Here is a 21,154-nt window from a genome sequence, read left to right as displayed (position 1 = left end):
AATGACTTTTAATGTGCATATCCTCAGTCAAATTGAATATTGAGTTACTCTCAGAAGCAAAGTTCTGAGGGATGAATACGGAGGTATCCAGCCTTCGCACTGCAACCAGAAAGAAACTCTGCCTGCTTCTTGAACTTACCTCTTTAATAGTGCTGTTCCTCCCTCGCCATGAAAACCACCACCTTCCACCTTTTTTGGGCATCTTGTCCCTCATTATAGATTCCACAGTGGCCTGTGATAAATGGATGGTAACATAAAAAAAAACCAAAACAAAGGACAACCTGATATATGTAAATGAAAGAAAGTGCCAAACACACAATTTTAACTGATAATAAATAGAATAAAAGTAAACATACTGTCTGTGGACCATAAATTCTACTAAAGCAAAATCTAATGGTATCCAGAGCTGCTCTGAAGTAACTTAAGCATGAATACTTATGGTATTTTTAAAAGGAAAATGAAAAAGAGATAAAATCAAAGAAGGAAAAAAAAAAAAAAAAAGCATAAATAGATATTAGTATAATGTCTAGAATGGAGGACCTACTGCTTTTAAGTTGAAGTTACTTAGTGCAAATTATATTAAAAAAAGAAAAATATCACTTCCTGAAGGAGCTCTCATGCAAAACAGTAACAAACCCACATGCAAGATGGTTATTCTGATTTAAAAATAACTAAAAAGTTCATATTTAATCACCAGTTTGGAAAAAAGCAAAGAAGTTTCTAGCTTCTATGAGTTTAGTATGATGCTATGAATTTGACTGGCAATGTTAGAACTGGTTTTTTTTTTTTTAAATCCTGGCTACTTTTCATTGGTTATATATGCTAGATCTCACTAGAGAGAAGTTTCTTTCAATAGCTGTAGTGACTGGAGCCTTATGCATTGTAAAAAGGAGAGCTGAATTCTTTCACTCAGAGAGCAAGCAAAAGACAAAAGGGGAAAATATTACAGTAAAAGTGGCCACAGGTACATTACAGTAAAGGTGGCCACAGGTTTTGGTACACCCTAGAATAGCTTAGCCACTGGCTTTATGAGATGATAGCCTCTACCATAAGCCAAGTCACCAAAACCATGATGTTGATTAGTGATTTAAAAAAAAAAAAAAAAAAAAAAAAAAAAAAGAACTCTTAGCAGTTGAGAGAGAGGGTTGAGTTCAGCTAATGTATGGGACAATGCATCCCTTCTCTCAGTTTTCCATAGGTTCTCTTCACTATCCTATCTGAAGTATATAAGAAAAGAAAGAAATGCCACAGGAATAAAGTTGAGCAAATAAGTTGAGAACTTTTTAAACAAAAGTAAGAGAAACAAGGAACAGATGGAGCTACTGAGAATGGAATGCCACTGTTGAGAACAATGGCTACAATTTCAGGAGGTTCTCAAACATATGGACAACATCAAGCAGACATCCTATTAACTTTTAGTGAGATAATTCACATGCTTACAATTAGACATGTGGTTAAGCATATTTTGCAGAACATGTGTGATTTTTTTTGCAAAAACTCCAGTTTTCAATCACTTCATAAAGGCTGTTTTGATAAAGTATCTTAATATTTCAATTCCTTGGTTCCATTATTACAGCGAATCAAAACTCTACTTAACAAGTCATTAAGAAAACCAGTAGGATGACTGGTAGAATAAATAAGTAATTTTAGTTTCAGAGGTACAGTTCAGCTAAGTAAACCTTCCCAATCATACAGACTGTTCCAACTATATATACTGGCTTCTCCACTAAATTAAAACTGCACTGTCTAGAAAGTTATCAACATTCAGAATATAAGTTAACCATTAAAAAAAAAAAATGAACACATTGCATTTCACACTCATAGAAGACTTTTCTTAACTGATAACCTATATGAATAATGGCGTAACAATAATGCTGTTGAAAGAATTGCCATTTCCCTTAACAGCAAAAATATTTCATACCAATTCTTTCCATTTACTCATCCTAGGCAAAACCCAAAACATCTGGCTCAGGTATCAAAGTGTTTAATTAAAAATGCAGTTACCTTGCATCATCTTTATTGCCACTGAAGACCCAACAGGCACCTATCAAGGTCTGAATCACTCTGTGCAATTGCCCAACAAATACAGAGTAGGGTAACTACACACCTTCTGTCGCATTTGAGTTCCATGGGATGAATCCCACCTTTGATAATTGCTAGAATATTTGCAGTAAGGCACAAAACATCTGGCTCTGTGACATCCTTGATCAAGCCAGGTTTACCAGATGTTTGGGACTTCTAGGATTAATTTACCTTATATTGGGATGCTACAGTGCAGCTATGCATGACTGCATACATAGGTAATGTGGCACTAAGAAAGAACACAGTGATAGAGAGCATCCTGGGCTTTGAAGAAATTTTATTCCACTTTCATGGCCATAGAGATAGCATTTGAATTCACATAGATTAAACCCAAAGACATGTGAAGTGTTGCAAGTGGCAGAAGGAAGGTTTAGGTTCCAAAATCTATTAAATCCATGGCTAACCAGGATACAAAAATAATGCCAATGGTGATACTACTTCTTTATATACATTTACAGTAGTGAGTATTTCTGGCCTGAGCATCTATGTGGCACCAGGTCACGTGGGAAGTGGACTAAATTCATCAACGCATTTAATATAAGCCAACATATATAGCTGTCACGTAGTTGTAGCTATCTGCCACTATCTACCTGGGTTGGTTATGAACAACCAACCAAGAAACAGAAAATAAGCAAGCTACAGGCTTTCCTTATCTAGTAGTTAAAGCTTATTCACTGAGGTTAAAATTCCTGGCCTCTATTTTTATTTGATAATACATGCTGTACATAGGTAAAATGGAAAGCAGTCATCAAGTATTCAGCTACAGCAAACACTAACATGGGTCAATATAATTTATGTTTACAACCCATATTAATGAAGGAAAACAGGAAGTTTTCCTTCTTCAAAATATTTTTAATGATGTTAGCCTAGAAAATAAACACTATTCACAGCCTAAATTTAGTCCTGCTTATTTAGCCCTTAGCATAAGCTAGATGAACGGTTATGTGTGGATAGATACTACTGATGGGCAGATTCTCCTGTACAACAGCCCTCTTCCCTGCCTTAATAAATGGCAGAATGACACAACTCCTCCTCTGACCAACCTTCATGTTCAATCTCACCTTTGGCAAAGGTTTCTGGAATGCCTGCATTGCGAGCAGAAGGGGACCAGCTGTCGTCCAGTTGTAGTACCTGGGCATGCAAGAGGGACGATTACTGAATTTTGTAATCCCAAGGTTCCAATTCACCATCTACCTAGTATTTATCATCCGGCAGGTTAAAGACATGAAGTATCTTCAGCACAGGTCAAACTCTGGCCTGCACCAGCAGTAGCAGACCCACCTTATTCCACAGTATGTTCACAGGTATTTACAGCATATACTCTTCAAGGCATGCAAGAGAAGCTGGGTCCTTAATTAGAAAGGGTATTTGTCATACATTCCTCATGTCCTTACTACATCTCATTATCACAGCATGACCTACATTTTTTAAAAGCTGTTTTCACTGTTTTTCCATCAAGGAATTACATAAAAGTTAGGGGCCATAGTCTGTAGGATGTCAAACTTTTGCTATTAGTTTGCTTAACATGGGTCAACTCGTTACAGACAATAGGACAAATACAGTATTATCATCCATCTGTCCAGGGAAGCTGAAGCTCACGTGACATCCAGAGAACACAAGAGTAAGATCCTCACTAAGTACTCCTCTCTTCCCAACGTACCAGTAGGCAGGTAAACATTACCATCAAACTCAGAGAATAGGCAGGGAAGCAATAAGTGAGTCACCTCAGACCACAGAGAGGGTCAGGTAAGAGGCCATAACATACGTGATACAAACTATCACATGAGGATGCACCAGGCATGTCAGACTTGTATGAGCAATGCCTATGACTAAGGGCACCCTAACCTCTAAGTGCAGTGCAATGCCATGATCTCTCCTCTACTCCGTAAAATTTTATGCCAGCTGCAATGAGCTCTCAAGTTAAAACATCCTCCAAAAATCTGCAGCTGGCATAGACCACAGTGCTGCACTGCTGCCAGCAATATAAACATATGAAATAATGTCTTAGCCTTGCAGAAACAGAAGTGTCATACTCAGTGGGTGAAGTTTGACAAGTCTTGAAAAGCAATGCCTCAATAGAGGCATATTAGCAAAATATTCAGTATATACAGAAAAACTGCTGGGTACAGAGTGCTTGCAAGCAGACTGCCATACCCCTGTAAATATTAATTATTCAAACTGGCTCAGGGCAAGCCTTAGCGAGTTCACATCCTATTTCATTTTTTACTCTGTCAATTGAGTGTGACCACTATTAGCATTTAATACTAGCTTCTTGAAATTCAAATTGTGTCAGTTAGCTGTACCAGGTCATCTGAAACTGCTCTTTACTTTCAATTTAAAGGAGGAAAGGTAACTAGAAGAGCCTGAATTCACTACAGAGTTGACTCTTTCTGGATGAATTGAAGCTATGAACATTCAAAACCTATTTTTCAACTATGGTTAAACTGATCTAATGCAGTGAAGTGCCACAGAAGTGTTTTTGTTACAACAGTAAAATATTTTTTTTTTCCTGAAATATACTTACTTATTTCCAATCTTAACCACAAGGTTAGGGTCATCAATGATAGCAGGATTGTCCACAAACTGCTGATATGTTACTGCATGTTCTAAGAATTCTTCTGTGGGAGGAAAAAAATTACATAGGTAAAGCATGCATTTATAGACACCTGAGATAGGCCAAACTAAATCTCTTAGCATCTCTCAGACACATAGGTTTCACATTCAGGGTCAGCCCTTCATTACTATGGTGATGAGATTAGCGGTAACATAGAAGCAAGATGTTCAGAGACTCTCAATGTCAGAAGATGCTGAGGGTTTTGTTGTTAGCTGCTGGGTGTCCTTGCTGTTCAAAATAGAAGCTAAGTGAAAGCTCAGGGATGGAACTGTGAGGGAGGAAAATCAGGCTTCTAAACAAGGCAAGAAAGTACTTAGTCACACCTTTCACTGACGCTCTGTCCAAGTTAGGAGCAGGAACTGATGGGCTCAACGCATACGTAAACCCACAGCCAGAAACTTAATGATCACTTGTAAGGCTTACAGCAAAGTGAAAATGTCTATGAATAAATACCCCTCCCACTGGCCACGACTCCTTTCACAAAACCTATGTAATTGACAAGTGATTCAGATAACAACACAACTCCAGTAAATCACAGTATATTCGAAATGTTTTAATAACTAGCTTCTGAACAGCAATCAGTGTAGCATCAGGCTCATATGATTTTATGACACCATATTACCGCAGAAAGTGCAAGTCTTAACACATTTATCTTTACATTATGCAGCTGGAAGTTTAAGGCACAGAGCATTGTAAACTATTTATCTAAAAGTCACACAAGAGATTGGGAGGTAGAGCAGGAACGCAGGTTGAAGTTTCCAACTATCCCTCCTAGTGTCCCCATTTACAGACCACCTCTTTCATTCCTGACACCAACAGCTGTGAATTTCCTAGCTATATACTGTACCAAGTGGCAAAAGTATCATTACACTATTGTGATACAAATGTAGTACTATCAGGAAATAAAAATACCAATAAAATACATTGAAAAAATTTAGTATATAGTGGATTATTAAAATGTGTTACAAATCATAAGTCCTATGCAAGTCTACTATTTTAAGTGTGAAAGATTCTAGGAAACTTATCATTACAGGGACCGTATTTATCTTCTCAACACATTCTTGAGTACAGCCACAGGAGGGCACTGCTTCCTTGGTCTAGGATGCTAAAACTTGGCTGACAGCACATGCTTGTAATTCAGAAAGTCATTCTGTACCTTTGGTTATTTCTTTGTTGTCAGTAAGGCCTCCGCAGAGAGAAATGGCAATGGAGGGCAAATCTCGAATTCCATCCGAGGTGCTTTCAACTCCACTGTCAACACCTGAGCTCCCAACAGACTGCGGAGACTGGCTGGCAGACCGCGGCCCCGTGTCGTTCGTGTTCTTGCTTTGGACATTATCCCCACTGGAAAAGAAAAATCAGCAATTCATGTATTCATTCGCAAATTCGCTCCCTTCAACAAGCACCATTTACATCTGACATACATTTAGGAAAAAAGAAAGAAAAAACCAAAACAAAACAACAACAAAAAAACAAACAAAAAACCCAAACCAAATAAAAAAAACAACCAACCAAACAAAAATATTTGCTTGGTTTTGTCGTAAATTTAAACAAAGTAGTATAGGCCTCACGTATCCTCAAATAATAGATTGCTTCTACTTACTTGCCGGCACTAGGCATGTATAATTATAGCATCACTTATTTACAAGAGATAGGGAAAAATTAGACAATAAACTGTACAATCTTAGTAGACAAAATAATGCTACTATAAGCAGAGTCTTATACTAGTAGAACTATTCCCACACAGGAACAAAAATAAACATATTAGTTTATTATTTAATTTATATTAATTATATAAATTGATAGCTAAACCCAAAACAAAGGATGTGTATGTTTATGTATTTATATGTCACGTATATATAAATAAAATACTTTACATATAAACTACTAGGATTAAAATTTTAAGAAACGATAAATCATTATACCCACTTAAAATCTGCGTATAGATGAGATTGTTATTACAAAATGCAGGCTCATCAAACTCTGCTTTCCATTCCAGATTTATATGAATGCATTTGAGAAAAGAATTTTCAATCCAACTTTTTTCTCCATATTACTAATCTTTCTCGGATTTATTGAAATGCTAATATTACAACAGCTGAGTTTAAGCAAGCAAGAAAGAAAAATAAAATATGCAAGCTACTTTAATTGTTGCTCAATGACTTCAGTCAAATGACTAGAGTATGATGTGGAAAGAGGACTATAAATGTTATAAGAGGCTCTAATAAAGATTGGAACAATTTGGAAATTGTACGTTCAGGGTGCAATATTTGCATAAATCAGCGATGTGTCTTCCAAAAATTATTTTCTAACGTTCATATTTATAGGTGATCACCCACAGTAGAACAACATTAGAGCAATAATTTTGTGCTAATACTGTTAGCCGTAAGATATGTTCTTCACAGTAATAAGCAAGGACATGGGGATAAATATATCCCAAGGCCAACTGCTCTCCCAGGGCATGTGAGTAACACTCGCAAACATCCGTGTACATTACATAACAATCCACAATCAATATATGATGCTTAATTGACCAAAATAGAAAAATCAGTCTCAAGCACACTTCTCAGTCCCAAATGCAGAGCCTTCCAAAAGCTCTACTATTCCTCTCTACAGAGTTCTATTTTCCTTCTGCCTTCACCTCTGCCTGGACTCTGAAAAAGAGTTCTTATCTGATTGGCAATGAAGAGTTTGATCTAAATCTGGAAGGTGACAAGAGCTCTTTAAATATTAAAATATAAGCAAAGGACTTATACTTCTTGGGGAAATAAAGTGCAGCAACTTCTGGATCCATGTCAGTGAGGTCATCTAAATAGACACCATCAGCACCAAGATGCCGGCTTCGTTTGTCTGTAAGGGACGGCACAAATAAGCCTATTAATGAGCATTTTCTGAGTAAGAAGCCAGAACTGTTATTACTGTTTAACTATTCATTTAAGATTGAGAAACCAGACACGTTATAACAGTTTGTGAACTATATTTGTATAAAATGGCACTGCCAAAATTTTCAAAACAAGTTGGTCATATACATTGTTCAGACTTTGAATACACAAAATGGGACAGCAGAGGATTAGTTTTGAGGTATGCTGAAGCCTCCCTGTCCCAGACAAAACCATTGGGAATTAGAAGCCAGTGGTCACTGTAGGAAAACAGGAAAAGGAAAACTTTCTGAGTATTTGCACAGGCATATTGTCACAGTAGGGCAATCAGGGCATTTAATCTCTGAGAACTAATCTTCAATCCCCCCTCGCAAAAGGGAAATAACACAACAGACTATATTATAGGCACTAATACACTATAACTGGCTTGTTATGTAGAAAACTTGCTGTTTAGCACATAGATGTGTTGTGTGTGCACACGCACCATTGCAGGGGACAAGACGACCCTCCTAGGTCTGTCACTAGTACCAACCTACAGAGTCACCGCTGTCCTGTTGTTGCTGGTACATCTAGACAAGTAACCACTGGAAGGCCAAAACCTAATTTAGAATTCATTCTAAAACCCATGATTTCTCACTGTCCCAGTTTCCAAACATCAGAAAAGCAATCAGAAAAAAAGTTATGTAAAGACTGAATAGCAAGCAGAGTAACACTGTCATTTTTTTGTCTTCAAAGACATTGGAATGCATGGGGAAGTGGCTAAGAAACTTGTATGGTTACTGATTAAAAAGCAGCTGCACAAACTAGGCTTATATAGGGCTTACATACTTATAGAATAATCAGAGCTCTAAAACATAATATTTGTAAGCTAATAAATTTCACGTGAAGACTGTAACTCTTATTATAAAATACCATGGATATAGAGCCCAGAAATTAAGAAGCAGAAAAGCAGATGGAGTTATATTTCACAAATTCAGGACAGGACGCGTACCACACAGAACTGAAATTGCTCATGTGAAACAAAAGCATCTTATTTTATGGCAAATCTGTTGTTTGTTCAAAAGACACACTACAACTTTGCACTAGAGCAGAGAGGTTCCACAATTACCAGAGACACATAACAACTCAGAAAGCAGTCAGAGCAGGTGAGCCAGCAGATCTACAGAGTGCTTGTACCAAAAAGTGAAATCTCTGAATCTGTCAAATATGCATGAATTTGGAGCAAGTTTTGCAGTCTCGCTCATACGCACAGAACTGCAAAAAATCCCAAACCAAGGAGAATCTTCTGTCTTACTACATGGCTCCTGTGAACAGCCTGCTGCACAGCTCAGATTTTGAAGGTTCTTTCCAAAGCTTATTCCTTTCCAGATCTGAAAGTGCCTTCAGGGCACAGATTAATTTATATGACAATGAGATGCTTTATCACTGTGAAATTTAAAGACAAAATCATACATATAAAAGTGCAGAATCAACAGCTTTACCTTTCTTTCTGGAAGGGGAATCTGTCTTGCCAGCTGGTTGGGCTGAGCAAGCTGCAGCTTGTTTTATTTCTTCATTGGCAGGCAATGGTGGTACAGCTGCTCCTGAAGACTCTGTCTCTGGCTTATTTGTCTCAGCTGGTAAGGGCTCACTTTCATCAGCAGTTGCAGCATCTGTTTGTCCAAGGGCAGGTAGAGGGGACACAGTGTTAAACTCCTCTATAGGAGAACTCTGGATGACCCGAAAGTGAGTGCTTTCAGAAGGATTTACATCCACCACGCTGGGTTCCTTTGCTTTGAGTGGAGAACTGGCCTGTGAGAAAAACAGACTGCTATAAAGAAAGGCTCTTAGAAAACACAACAGCCAGAGTTTAACCTGTTCTGCTCACTCCAGTGAGATCAGATTCTCAAGGTAACCAACTACAGAAGAAAGCCACCAGCAACTGAGGTGGAGACTACAGTGTACAAAAGACCTCTCTGCTGTGCATTTGCTTGCGCAAAATTCATCTGTATCTTGGGGCCAGGAAAGATTTGTTCATTCCCCACTCACCTGCCTGGGAGCACATCACAGCTCCCACCCCGCCCTCCTCCCTTTCTGCGCAAATCCTAGCATTTCTTCAGAAGGTAACCCCGACAAACGCGAGAAGGGAGCGCAGACTGGAGTCCTTACACAATCAGAATGCTCCCAGGGACCAGGACAGGGGTACGCTGTCATTCATCTATACCCCAGATTTAGATTTTAAATCACTATAAAAACACTTCTAGATCTTCTCTGAGTGTGGAACAGGAGGTGTCGTATAGCTGTATAGCTGCTACAACCTTCACATCATAGCAAACAAACTCTTACATGAAGATCAACAGCATCCAAAGCATAACTCCCAGTTCAGGTATGGCCAGATCAACTCTGAATAGCTTGGATAAGGACATAGACGGGGACTGCACAGGGAAAAACCTCCCAGAATAAGATTTGCAATACACACCAGGGTGTGTGACTGGGATAAAAATGAAACACGCAAACCTACTAAGAGGAACCTCTAAATTCTAGACTGGAAATGCCAATTTGAAATTCCTGCCTAGATCTGTGCACTTAAATCAGTTCTCTATGTACAGAAAATAGCTCCCAATTTTCTTGTAATATAGATAAGGAGGAGAATAATGCAGAGGTGATGGGACAGCTCATCTTTGGCCTACTAAAGGAGAGGCCAGAGCTCTTCTGAAGGAATTAAGAAATCTGGATTCCCATCCCTGTTTTTGTCTCTAGCTATCAACAGTGAATTAAAGATAAATTATAACAGTGCCATTATAATTCTGGTGCCACCACCAGAATCCAGAAGTCTTGTTTCTGAGGAGGATACCCACTTCCCTGGCCCGCAAAGTGGGGATTTTGTTTCTTGATACTGTTCCTGACCCCATCACTCCTGCAGTCCTTCCCGCAGAGAAGCCAACCTTCAGCAGAAGGCGCCAAACCCTGCACCATCCCTGCCCCCACAGTTGCAGTATGCCACTGGAACCTCACCTTTATTTCTCACACCCTGAGGCAGGCATAAGCCCTAAGTCCCCCCTTTCCTGTACGAATGCTCTGACTCCACAGCTATGGTAAGGAGCCAGCCAGCACCTGACTGACCTGCAGTGTACTCGGCTGCACATGGCTACTGTGCAGCATGGGAGACGGTGCTGCTGGCACACTACAGATCCTGCCATCTACCTGGGCCAAATGGCTTCAGGCAGGAGACAGGCACCAAGCCAGCTGGCTCAGCCAAGAGAACGGCACGCCGGGGCATGCAGAGACACAGAACTGCAGGTGTTTCTGGGTGCTTATGTACTCAAGCAACCAATCTTAATTTTTGTGAATCACACTGCTAACACCAAGCAACTTATTTCCATCTAAGACCATTTATAAATTTCAATGATTTACCAAAGGACATTGGGTTTGATTTTATATGTTATTCAAGCTTCTAACTTTTAAAAGACTAGGCCTCAGGTACTTCCTCATCTTCTACTGTATATCATCAGCGTTGAGAACATCCATAGCACAAGGTACTTTCCTGTACCTCCTAAGGAGCAAGACGCAATTCTCTTACATAAAATGTTGCAATTTTATGTAAAAATAGGATTCATTCCCTCTTCAGCAGCCTGCAATGGAATAAGCACATTTGCGCCATTAAAGCACAATAGATGCTAGCTGGAACGAAACACATTACCTTTGCAGCCTGGGGTAGTTCTCCCCAGGCCCAGTGCATGTGGGGATTATTCTTCAGTCCACTTCTGTCTGTAGGTTTACTGACTAATTCTGAGTCACTTTTAGGAGTAGGAGGGCGTGAACCAGATGGGCTGAAGAAAAAAAACAAACAAACAAACAGAAACACTACCTATTACAAAAATATTGCAAAACCAAAAGTAACCACAATGCACTACACACTTTACAAACTGATATCCATCAAGCCAAAGCTTTGAAAATCTAAATAATTATCAGCCAGTTGAAAATGTGAAAGCATGGAAAAACAGTTTAAACAGTTCGGGATCCTCTTAGACTGGCATTCAGAGGTCTCATCCACTTTTTAATAAGTGCCATCACAGAAGTCGTATTTGAGAAGCTGAAAGAGATGGAACAAGAGCACTGGACCCGAACATTTCAGGAGGATTTCTGGGTTTGTGTGTGTAAGAAAGAACAGGGATGGTACCAGCAGCAGCAGCTGAATAGATGTTAGCATTTTATAATGGATGTGAAGTGCAGAAATGACTCACTCGCACCAACAAGACACTTTATCCTGAGTGAGTAATAAATTAGTCTAAGGAATCCAGTTGATTACTTCCTTCTACTAATTTGTTCAGTTCTATCCTTGGATGCACGTTTATAGGAAAACCAGCAGGAGAGCTATACAAAGAATTTGAGCCCTTCCAGTGCAAAAATATTTAACTGTTTGTTCTGCTGACTACTCAATATAAAATATTTAATCATTAATTAGTAAATTATCAGTTTGTAGCATATTTTTAGTGTGCTGAAGTCAATAACATGACGTCAAGTCAACCATTAATAAATAATGATTCACTGATTTCAAGGACAAAAGGAAAAATTCTGATTATCTATGCTGCCTTCTGCATAATGCAAGTCATTGAAATTCACCCAGAACCCCCTGAACAAAGCCCATTATTTTTTGTCTGAGCCACAGCATGTCTTTGGTATACTCATGCAATCCTGATTTTAAAAAAATACAAACAACAAAAGAATCCACAACATTCCTAAATCAAAGGTCCAAACTGAGTTACCTTCACTCTCAAAAACAAAAGGCTTCCTACATTTAGTATAAATTCTTCATGTTTGATTTATTCTTTACCTTCTTTTGGATCAACTGAATATCCAAACCAGTTTTGCTCTTTCAATGTAAGGCAGTTTTGTAGAGCTAGCTGGCAGGGAATTCAGTGGTCACAGGCAAATAATTACTTCACACTAACACAAAGCAGCTTTTAAAAACCTGTGAATTTCACATCTGAAAAAAATAGCAACCTAATTATCTACATTATTCCTAATTTTCATCTACGTTGCAGTAGATATACTTCGAATACAGACAAACTCTATGACTTTAGCTACAGATAATTATGTTACCTAACTAAACTATAAAATTTATAAGCAATACTGTGGAACACCTTTTTTGGTCCTAAGAATTTCAAATTTTTATTAGTCCTTAGGGTATAGCTTACCATTTGACAGATGAAGGAATCAATAAAATGTGATTTTAAAAGTATTTTCAAGCTCTAAGGATTCAAGAAATGCCTGGTGGGATTTTCAGCACCTTCTACATCTCCCACTGACAAGTTTGCAGAATTTGCAGCATTTTCCATGCATCTAGGGCCCATTGAAACCTCAGAAATCAGGAGCCTGAGCACTTCAAAAAAATCTCAGCAGGTAATAATGCTTCTACTGCTGCTTTACACCCAAAACATTTAGATTTAAGGAAGTGTTGTCACTGCACAACTTAATCTGTGCACCACACACATTTTAACCTTCAAAATACCTACTGTTTACTTAGAAAAATCTCCCGTCTGGGCTTTGGGGTATGTTCAGCTCAGACTCACCTACCCAGACAGATGACGAGAGAGAATACAGGCATTGCTTACGTTTGAGCTAGAACCTCTGCATTTTGCAGTGAGAACACTGACTGGGGCAGAGCCGGGGGGGAACCTTGCCTTTTCCATCATTTTCCCTGAAAATACAGTTCCCTTGTACACACAACTGAGCGTGGAAGAAGCCCAGGCTGCTACTCAGCACCAAGAACCGTGACGTATATTCCCAGACACACGCATGCAAGTGCCAGGAATATAACACTTGCATATGTGTGTACGTAAAAACAGGCAGAGTTCTGCTCTGAGAAGGCTCCTGCTGCGAAAGGCTGCCCAATGATCCATGCACGTGTCTGGATTATTGGTTCAGAGTAGATATAACGACAAGTATAACCATGGTGAGTTAGGAACTAATCTAACCCCCAAAATATTACCCACTCTCCCAAAACAAAGTACACAAAATACACATGATCTACTGAACTTTCGACACAAGCACAATGGAGACATCTTAATTCTCATTCTATAAATATTACTTTTCTATACAATAAAATATAAGGATTTAGTAGTAACAAAATGTTAGATCTTCAGAATTCTTTTCAGTTGATTTCTCCTTGTAGATTAGTGTACAAACGCTAATACAAACTCAGGGTAGACCAGAATTATCATCTTAATTTAAAATGCCCAAGACCAAATCAGACTGCAAACATGCATCCACAAGGCAAACAGGAGGTAAATTATTTTGTTTGATACTAAAGCATTCTCGTTCCTTATATCAACTGGAACATAAACTGGAATTTTCTATGCCACCCACAATCATTAATACAGGGTTGGTGGCCTCCCGATGAGATCTGGTTTTCCATTACAGAGAAATACCTTTGCTTTTTTCTTCATATGCCATATTGTTGTTTAACACTCAATAGCTACGCTCTCCCACTAACATCTTTCTGGAATAGCAACAATAATCTCAGTAGTTTATGGACGCAGATGGCAATTATGCCTACTACAGTCCTGTTTGTATGCTTCCTGTTTGTATAGTTCTGCTTCCATATGTAATGCCAGATGTCGTCTCCTTTAGCCGCACCGGGACTATTTTGGCTGCTATTCGTTTCATACTATTGCAACCAAAGTAAAATGAGACTGAAGGCTAATAAAGCTCACAATCACATTCCTTTAATTTTTTTTTTTTTTTAGCTCGGTTAGGTCAAATTAAATCCTGGATTAATGTTACACTTGGACTAGGGGTCAACAAGACTGAATATCAAGACTGTGTAGGATTTGTAACCCAGCAATAGTATCCTGCAAATGCATCCACGGATCAGACTCAAAACGGGTTCTTTATTCCTTACACCACCAATACCTTTATCTTGGGCTGAACTATGCCTTGCAGTTCCCCTCCCCTTAAATTAGGCATTGGCCCAGCCCAGCTGAAATGCGCTTGCCCTACACAGATTGCTGCAGATATCGCAGATCAAACTAGAGCCACCCATCCTGTCAACATTGTACAAGGAGGAAGGGAAACCTCAGTTCAGTCATCTAGATCAGCATATCTGATTCATATCACATAAATGCTGAATATTTGTGTCACAGACCTATGTATTCCCTAACAGCTATGACTGCACTTAATGTAATCCAATGTCAAAGAAGAACTTGGCCTGTAGTTGGCAGTTCTGCAATAGCAAACCATGCTGATCTTTGCAGTGTTTCCCTCTGAAAGCAAAGACAGCCCTGAGAAAGCAGCAGTGTGACCTGAGAAAAAGTCCTGCCTTGACTGAGGCCAAATAAACCAGGAAAAGATAGTCGGAAGAAAAAAGGCCTACCTCATGTACATGTCACAACAATGGCTGAGAGCATCTGAAAGTCCTTTGAGGTGGCCATAATAGTTTCTTATTTCACACAGAGGAAAACAGTTGCAGACACAGAGAGGGCCTTACTCAGACAAGCTGCTACAGCATTTTAGCTGTAAATCTAGACTGCAGGACAGGTGAACTGCAGAGCAGAGGTCATGGAGCCACCCAGAGCACTTCATTGCTCCATCCCAACCTGTGCGCCTGCCCCTCTTTCCCATGAAAAACAGTGAGGACAGCCTTGAATGTCCCAGGATTTCACCTTGCCTCAGTGCTGCAACATGGTCAGGTTGAGGAGGGCAGACCTAGAAGCTGGGAAAACCTCAAGATTATCAGTTTCAATACAGCCTTAGGCACCTAGTATGGCATCTATGTTGAAATAGGCAATGAGCAATTTAGCCTGATTTATTACTCAAAGCTTCCCCAGCATTAATAGAGAGTTGCAAAGGTCATATTCAGACACCTACTTTACATTTTTTAACTGAGTTGCTGTGACTTCTCTCCACTGACTTAATGGAGAGAAAGGGCCTGGCTGCAGAACCTTGAGACACCTTGAATTTAAGGCATCATCAAAAGTATATTCACTTTCAGCTCTGTAGAAAACAGTCCACAGTCAGAGGAATCCTACACTACAGCAAAGGCTTAAGTCTGGGTCTCCTAAACCTCAGGCAAGATGCCTTAACTACTGTGTCATCTTTACTCTATAAGACGCTCCTCCACTGCAGTCCAACATACAGAAAGTCTTCCCCTCCCCAAAACGAGGGAACAAGGGAAGAGAAGTTCTCTTTTGGTACTGGGCTCCTCCCATTACAGACTGTGCACTTCTTATTGCTCACTTAATCTCTGAGGCCTTTGTTTTGCTTTTACTTTTGCAACTTACGCACAGGCAAACAACTCGGTAAAGCCATCGGATAAAAATGTCTTTAAAATATATACTAACTGTAAAAAGCCAGATGGAAATGTCGATCTTCAGAGGAACATAAGTTTTCACCAGCTAAGTTCTTCCTTTTTTTCCTGTTATCACCTGAATCAACTTCAGGTTTTCACTGGCCTGATTTTATACTAGCCACCCTGATTCAACAGATGATTCATCAAGGCAACTTACCTCCAGTCAATGCCCACAAAGAAGTAAGCAGAGAAAGTGGTTTTCAACATCACTTTCTTTCAAAGTGTCTGGGTTAGCAGTAAGTGCAGTATAAGTTCAACAAAGTTCACATACTATTAATGTGTTAAAAGTTAAAAGGATTAAAGTGCAGCCCAGAAAAGAGGGAGGACAACTGTTCTACCTGTCTGGAGGAGAAAAGTAAGAAGATTGTTGAGGACAAGAGTTAGATAGACCTCCGTCTGCTGGAACAGTGAGAAGAGAGGATTGCCCTGTGCAATCTATAGGCTTACTGGACAGCACAGCATGTTGGCAGAAAGAAAAACAGGGTGTCATTATTCACAAGTGCTGATTAACATAAGCTCTTTGTGCATTAGCTACATGAATGCTGAATTTACATCTAGAATTTTCAAAATCCAGAACACTGCTATCAAGAAACAAACAGAACATACAGTTCAAAAAGCCACTGAAAGGGCAGGGCGTTGACACATGCTATTACCAGACTGGTGAAGCTAACTGCATTAAGCTCTACAGTCAGTGGAGAAAGTTTCTTCCAGAATGCAATTCAAATTAAGCCCTTGCTCTGAAATCATCTCCTTGCTCTCCCTCCCTCCATCCCTCAACTACAGAGGCAGTCTATTGAGATTAGACTTCTTAGGATAAGGTCTTGTGAATACTGTCCCACTCCAATAGTCTGCATGGAGGACATGGGGGACATGTGCACAGACACACACGCACAAACTTCGTTGGAATTATAACACAATGCACAACAAGCAAAAAATTGTCTCTTTTTGACAGTGTTCCACAGACACAAAAAATGAGGCCCAAACTAATCTGCTTTGACATCAAAGGTATACACATGTGCACAAATACACATCTAGGAAAAAATAAGTGAAGTACTGTATTTGTTCTTTTCACACAATAAATATTTCATGTCTATCTACCTGTGCAATTCTACAGATTAGCTTTGAAAGGGACACAAGAAGCTCATATTCTTATTAATTTAAAAAAAAAAAAAATCTTATTTTTATACATCAGTTCCAATCTTGCAAGTTCTTAAAAGGATTATACCCAAAGTACTAAAGATTTATATACCTGAATTAACTGAAGTCCTTACAAGGTGTGTGCATCAGGCAAAGATTCATATGTCACAAAATGTTCACCCTCTCTATAGTATTCATACGCAAACAGTGACATTAGCAGATATATTCTTCAGAATTTGTGGACCTGCCTTTGTATGCACACATTTGTTGAATCAAGGAAAAACCTAACCTGAAGTTTTTGTACGCTACCTGATTTCAAATATAGAAAGCATTCATTTAGCAGTTGACAGTGACCATGTTTGATACCAAAATTTTTTAGTAAGACTTCATATAGCACTAGCATGTAAGAAATTAAAGGAAGGTTATTTAGAACTGTACTATCCGAAAAAGTACCTTTGAAGAGGTGACCATTCTCCATCTGAATGAGGGTAAGATGCAGACTGAGAAAACGTAGAAACTGCAGGAGCCTTTATGTCAGACACTTCATCGACAAACACATCTGGAACAGTGATCCTATGTATAAGGAAAGACGTGACATTTAAAAACCATACTTGATTACTGAAGAGTCATATACTTCAGATAATAAAAAACAAAAACCCCATACTGTAGAGAAGAATTAGTACAACCTGAACTAAAAAGGGATAGAGAAATGATATCTGATTCACATCATCTAGTTCAGAGCATGATGGAGGATTGTTCTTATGTTTTCAATATCATTTTCATTATTTCGGTTAGTATCAATCTCAACAGCTTTCTAGCCTAAAGGTTTTTCTTAAAGGAACATGTTCATCAACCATATGTACTGACTTAGATAGAAATTACTGTTAGAAGGTATGGAATGGAACATTAACCCAGCATTAGGTTTCTATTATATATCTCAATTCCACTGTGATACCTTGAATTGTCCAATGGTTCTTTTTCTTCCTCTGAGCTAATCTCTATAGGAAACATGTCTTCATCTTCTGAGGTGTCTCCATTGTCTTCTCTTTTTAAGCTGTCTATTTTATGGGTAGACTTCCTCCTCTTTTTCCTCCTTTTTTTCACAGAGCTACAGACTGGAGATGTTTCAGTAGAAGGCTGCGATCCATGGGCTTGGGTCGGTACTTGTGAGGATGCACTGGTGTCTAGGTTTCTTATCCTGTCTATGGAGTTCCTCTTCAGCTGAGCTTCCATTAAAGCAGTTCCCTCAGACAGAATGGGAGATGTGGAGAGATGGTAAGGAATTACCTCCTGAGAAAAAATGCAAACCATGCAACACATTAGTTCCTCTGCCAGTCATAAATCTGGTTCTAACATCTATGCACAATTGCTAAAATCAAAGTAATTTATTCCCCAGAAAAGTAACAAAGATTAGACATCTGGGTGCTTAGTATGATCCTATAGCATATGGAAACTGTTCCATAGCTGCATCTCCTTAGACAAGCCAGGAACAATTCTCTTAATAAAGAGGATCCTCTGAGCATCTAATATTGGCCAGGTTATGGCACGAGTCTCTATCCACCTGATGCTAGATACAGAGCAGAAACAAAATACTAGTTTATAACCTCAACATTTTGTAAAATCCAGTTCTCCTTCACAGCTCAGATGACAGATAGTTGTCAGATAGGTCAGTGGTTTATAACTAGGTCACACAAACATCCTGTTATTCAATCATATATATACGCATTTCTAGACATTCATGGAAGTATTTCTAGCAATTTCCAGTCACCAAATAACTGTTACCACACAGAAGATTTTAATATAGAGATCAGAAGATTTAAATATAAAGATATAGAGATGGATACTGCTCTCATCTCAAACTAGTAATATCGTACTCAATAGAAGAATTTGAAAACCCATCCCACTCTGGACAGTGACAAAAATTATTGGGGATATCTGAATAGAAATGCCTGTAAAAAGCTCTTCTTATGTTACATGACGTGTGGACTATTCAAAACTAGTGTGACCATAACTTATATAGACTAGTATTTAATCACACAGCTCAACAGCAGGCATGCTCATTTAAATGTAATTCCACATGACCAAGAGTTGCAAGATCACATCTTTGGCGAGTACCAGAATTACTGTGTGCACAGATGTTTACAGGGCATGTGCACTTTTACTAGCAGTCTGCTGAATGCACATGGTCAAAGTAAAAGTTTCTACAAAAAAACAGGTCCATGGACATATTAACCTCTGTTGTGTACATCTTTGGAGCATGGGAACTGTGTACATGTTATTTCTGTTCACACACTGGCATGCACTTAAACTCTGATTTATTTTTTAGTTATGGGATTACCTTCTTCAGATTTTTTTCAATCTCAGCAACTTAAAAAAGAAAAAAAAAAAAAAAAAAAAAAAAAAAAAGAACTGCATAGTATTAAATTTCCATAGCAGAAAATTGTCCAGAAACTTTCAAAACTATAAAATGGGTAAAGATATGTTTTTCAACAAAATTCCTAAACTCAAAACTGACTCTGAAGAGCAGGTACTGAATTTTTAACAAATTAAAATTACTTTTCACTCTTACCTGATCATTATCCATCTCCTGCACAAAAAAGGCCTCTCCATTGTCTCCTAGTTTCATGTGCAAATCTACAGCCTCTCCATTAATTTCTATGTCAACCTGGAAGAAAATAAATATATTCTCAAATGAAAAGGAAGTTATTTTAGGTACACAGTTCCTCTTCAGCTATCCTACCACTGTCACTGGGCAAATGCTTCTCAGGGAATTGTAGGAAACCTTACAATAAACGTAGAATAGTGAACTTCTCTGTTTCTCTCCCCACCCCTTCACAAGGCCATCAATTGTCAGAATGTTTTTCTAACTCATTCAGCTCATTGCTGTCTTGCTCCTCTACTCAGGAAGGTTTATAGCCATTACATAAAGTCCTGAATCTTTTTAAATGTAATTCTGAATGCTTCACTCACCACACAAATCTTTTTGCTCTTTTAATTCATAGCCTAATTTTTCGTTCTGTAAGAAGTACTTCCACATGCAAATTCTTGATATACTGTCTTTCAAATTCATTAAACAGACTTCTCTTTACACCATAAGAAGCATAAATAAGAAAAATTGTCTATTTCTTCCACACATTTATCTCACCGCTATACAGCCCCAACTATTTCCATTTCTTCTCAGGAGGATCTTTCTCTTTGCCTATAACCATTCTTGCCACCAACTCCATTTTCACTGCTGGCTTTTTTTTTTTGGAGACTTTGACAAGCCTACATTTATGTTATATTTCAGGACACAGTATGCTATCAGCACGGTAACATTTTCAACTTTTACCCATCCTAAATATTGGCATTCTTTTCTGGTTCATGTAAGAATTGAACAAAGTCCATGCTGACATTAGGATCTTTCTGTTGAACAATTATAGCTACATTAGAACCTAGACTATATGTAGTTACAAATTATTTCCTAAAATAATCTGTCGTGCGTTACTCACTGGCAACTTCACATTGATATCATATTGCCAGGTCATTTAGATTTAGATTTCATGAAATCTATTATAAGCCCAAACAAGCACACTCAAAATTTTGCTCTGTTGAAAATAAATGTTATGAATTTCATGGTATGTTTTGTTTTTATTATAGTCAATAAATTATGCTTTGAAATGCAAGAATCAGTAACAACCATTTTAATTGAATCTGGCCTCAATTTGGGCACTTTGTAAAGAGTGCCTGAAGAAAACCTTGACTAGCATAACACAGAACATTCAGTTACTTTCGTGTCGTTAGAATTACCCCACAGACAGAGCACCTCAAAATTGTCAATTTTCTTACCACTTTCTCCCTAGAACGTAGGACTCCCATTTTCCCAAAGCGTACATGGAAAGGAGAACACTGAAGATTTCCATCTGGCTGACGTACAACAATTATATCTATACATCCTGACAATGTGGCTGGGTTTAGTCCCTTATAGAGCTCCTTCACAGTTACAAACACTTGCCCTGCTAGCTGTCCAACGTAATTCATGGTTTGGACCTGAAAGGCAAAAGATAGAACAAATAAGACTTTGATCCGTGCTTTGTATTTTAGAGATGTTTGAGAGACCGGGATTCCAGCATT

General features: G+C 38.6%; 1 protein-coding gene across 2 annotated transcripts in view; it reads right to left on the bottom strand.

Annotated features, from left to right (window-relative positions):
- Positions 1-21,154, bottom strand: part of LPIN1 (lipin 1) — an 84,991-nt gene that overhangs the window by 19,844 nt on the left and 43,993 nt on the right. For both annotated transcript variants that reach the window (XM_082307697.1, XM_082307698.1), the window contains 11 exons: positions 20,870-21,070; positions 19,611-19,706; positions 17,997-18,331; positions 17,495-17,614; positions 11,255-11,384; positions 9,057-9,366; positions 7,453-7,546; positions 5,853-6,040; positions 4,607-4,700; positions 3,144-3,213; positions 140-232 (listed from right to left, as the gene is read on the bottom strand). In XM_082307697.1, coding sequence (XP_082163823.1) covers positions 140-232; positions 3,144-3,213; positions 4,607-4,700; positions 5,853-6,040; positions 7,453-7,546; positions 9,057-9,366; positions 11,255-11,384; positions 17,495-17,614; positions 17,997-18,331; positions 19,611-19,706; positions 20,870-21,070 — 1,731 coding nt within the window. The remainder of the gene's footprint in view (positions 1-139; positions 233-3,143; positions 3,214-4,606; positions 4,701-5,852; positions 6,041-7,452; positions 7,547-9,056; positions 9,367-11,254; positions 11,385-17,494; positions 17,615-17,996; positions 18,332-19,610; positions 19,707-20,869; positions 21,071-21,154) is intronic.

Source organism: Platalea leucorodia (assembly GCF_965183815.1).
Source record: "Platalea leucorodia genome assembly, chromosome: 3".
Lineage (NCBI taxonomy): Eukaryota > Metazoa > Chordata > Aves > Pelecaniformes > Threskiornithidae > Platalea > Platalea leucorodia.
Note: the sequence above shows the minus strand (reverse complement) of the source record. Positions and strands in the feature narration are given on the sequence as shown.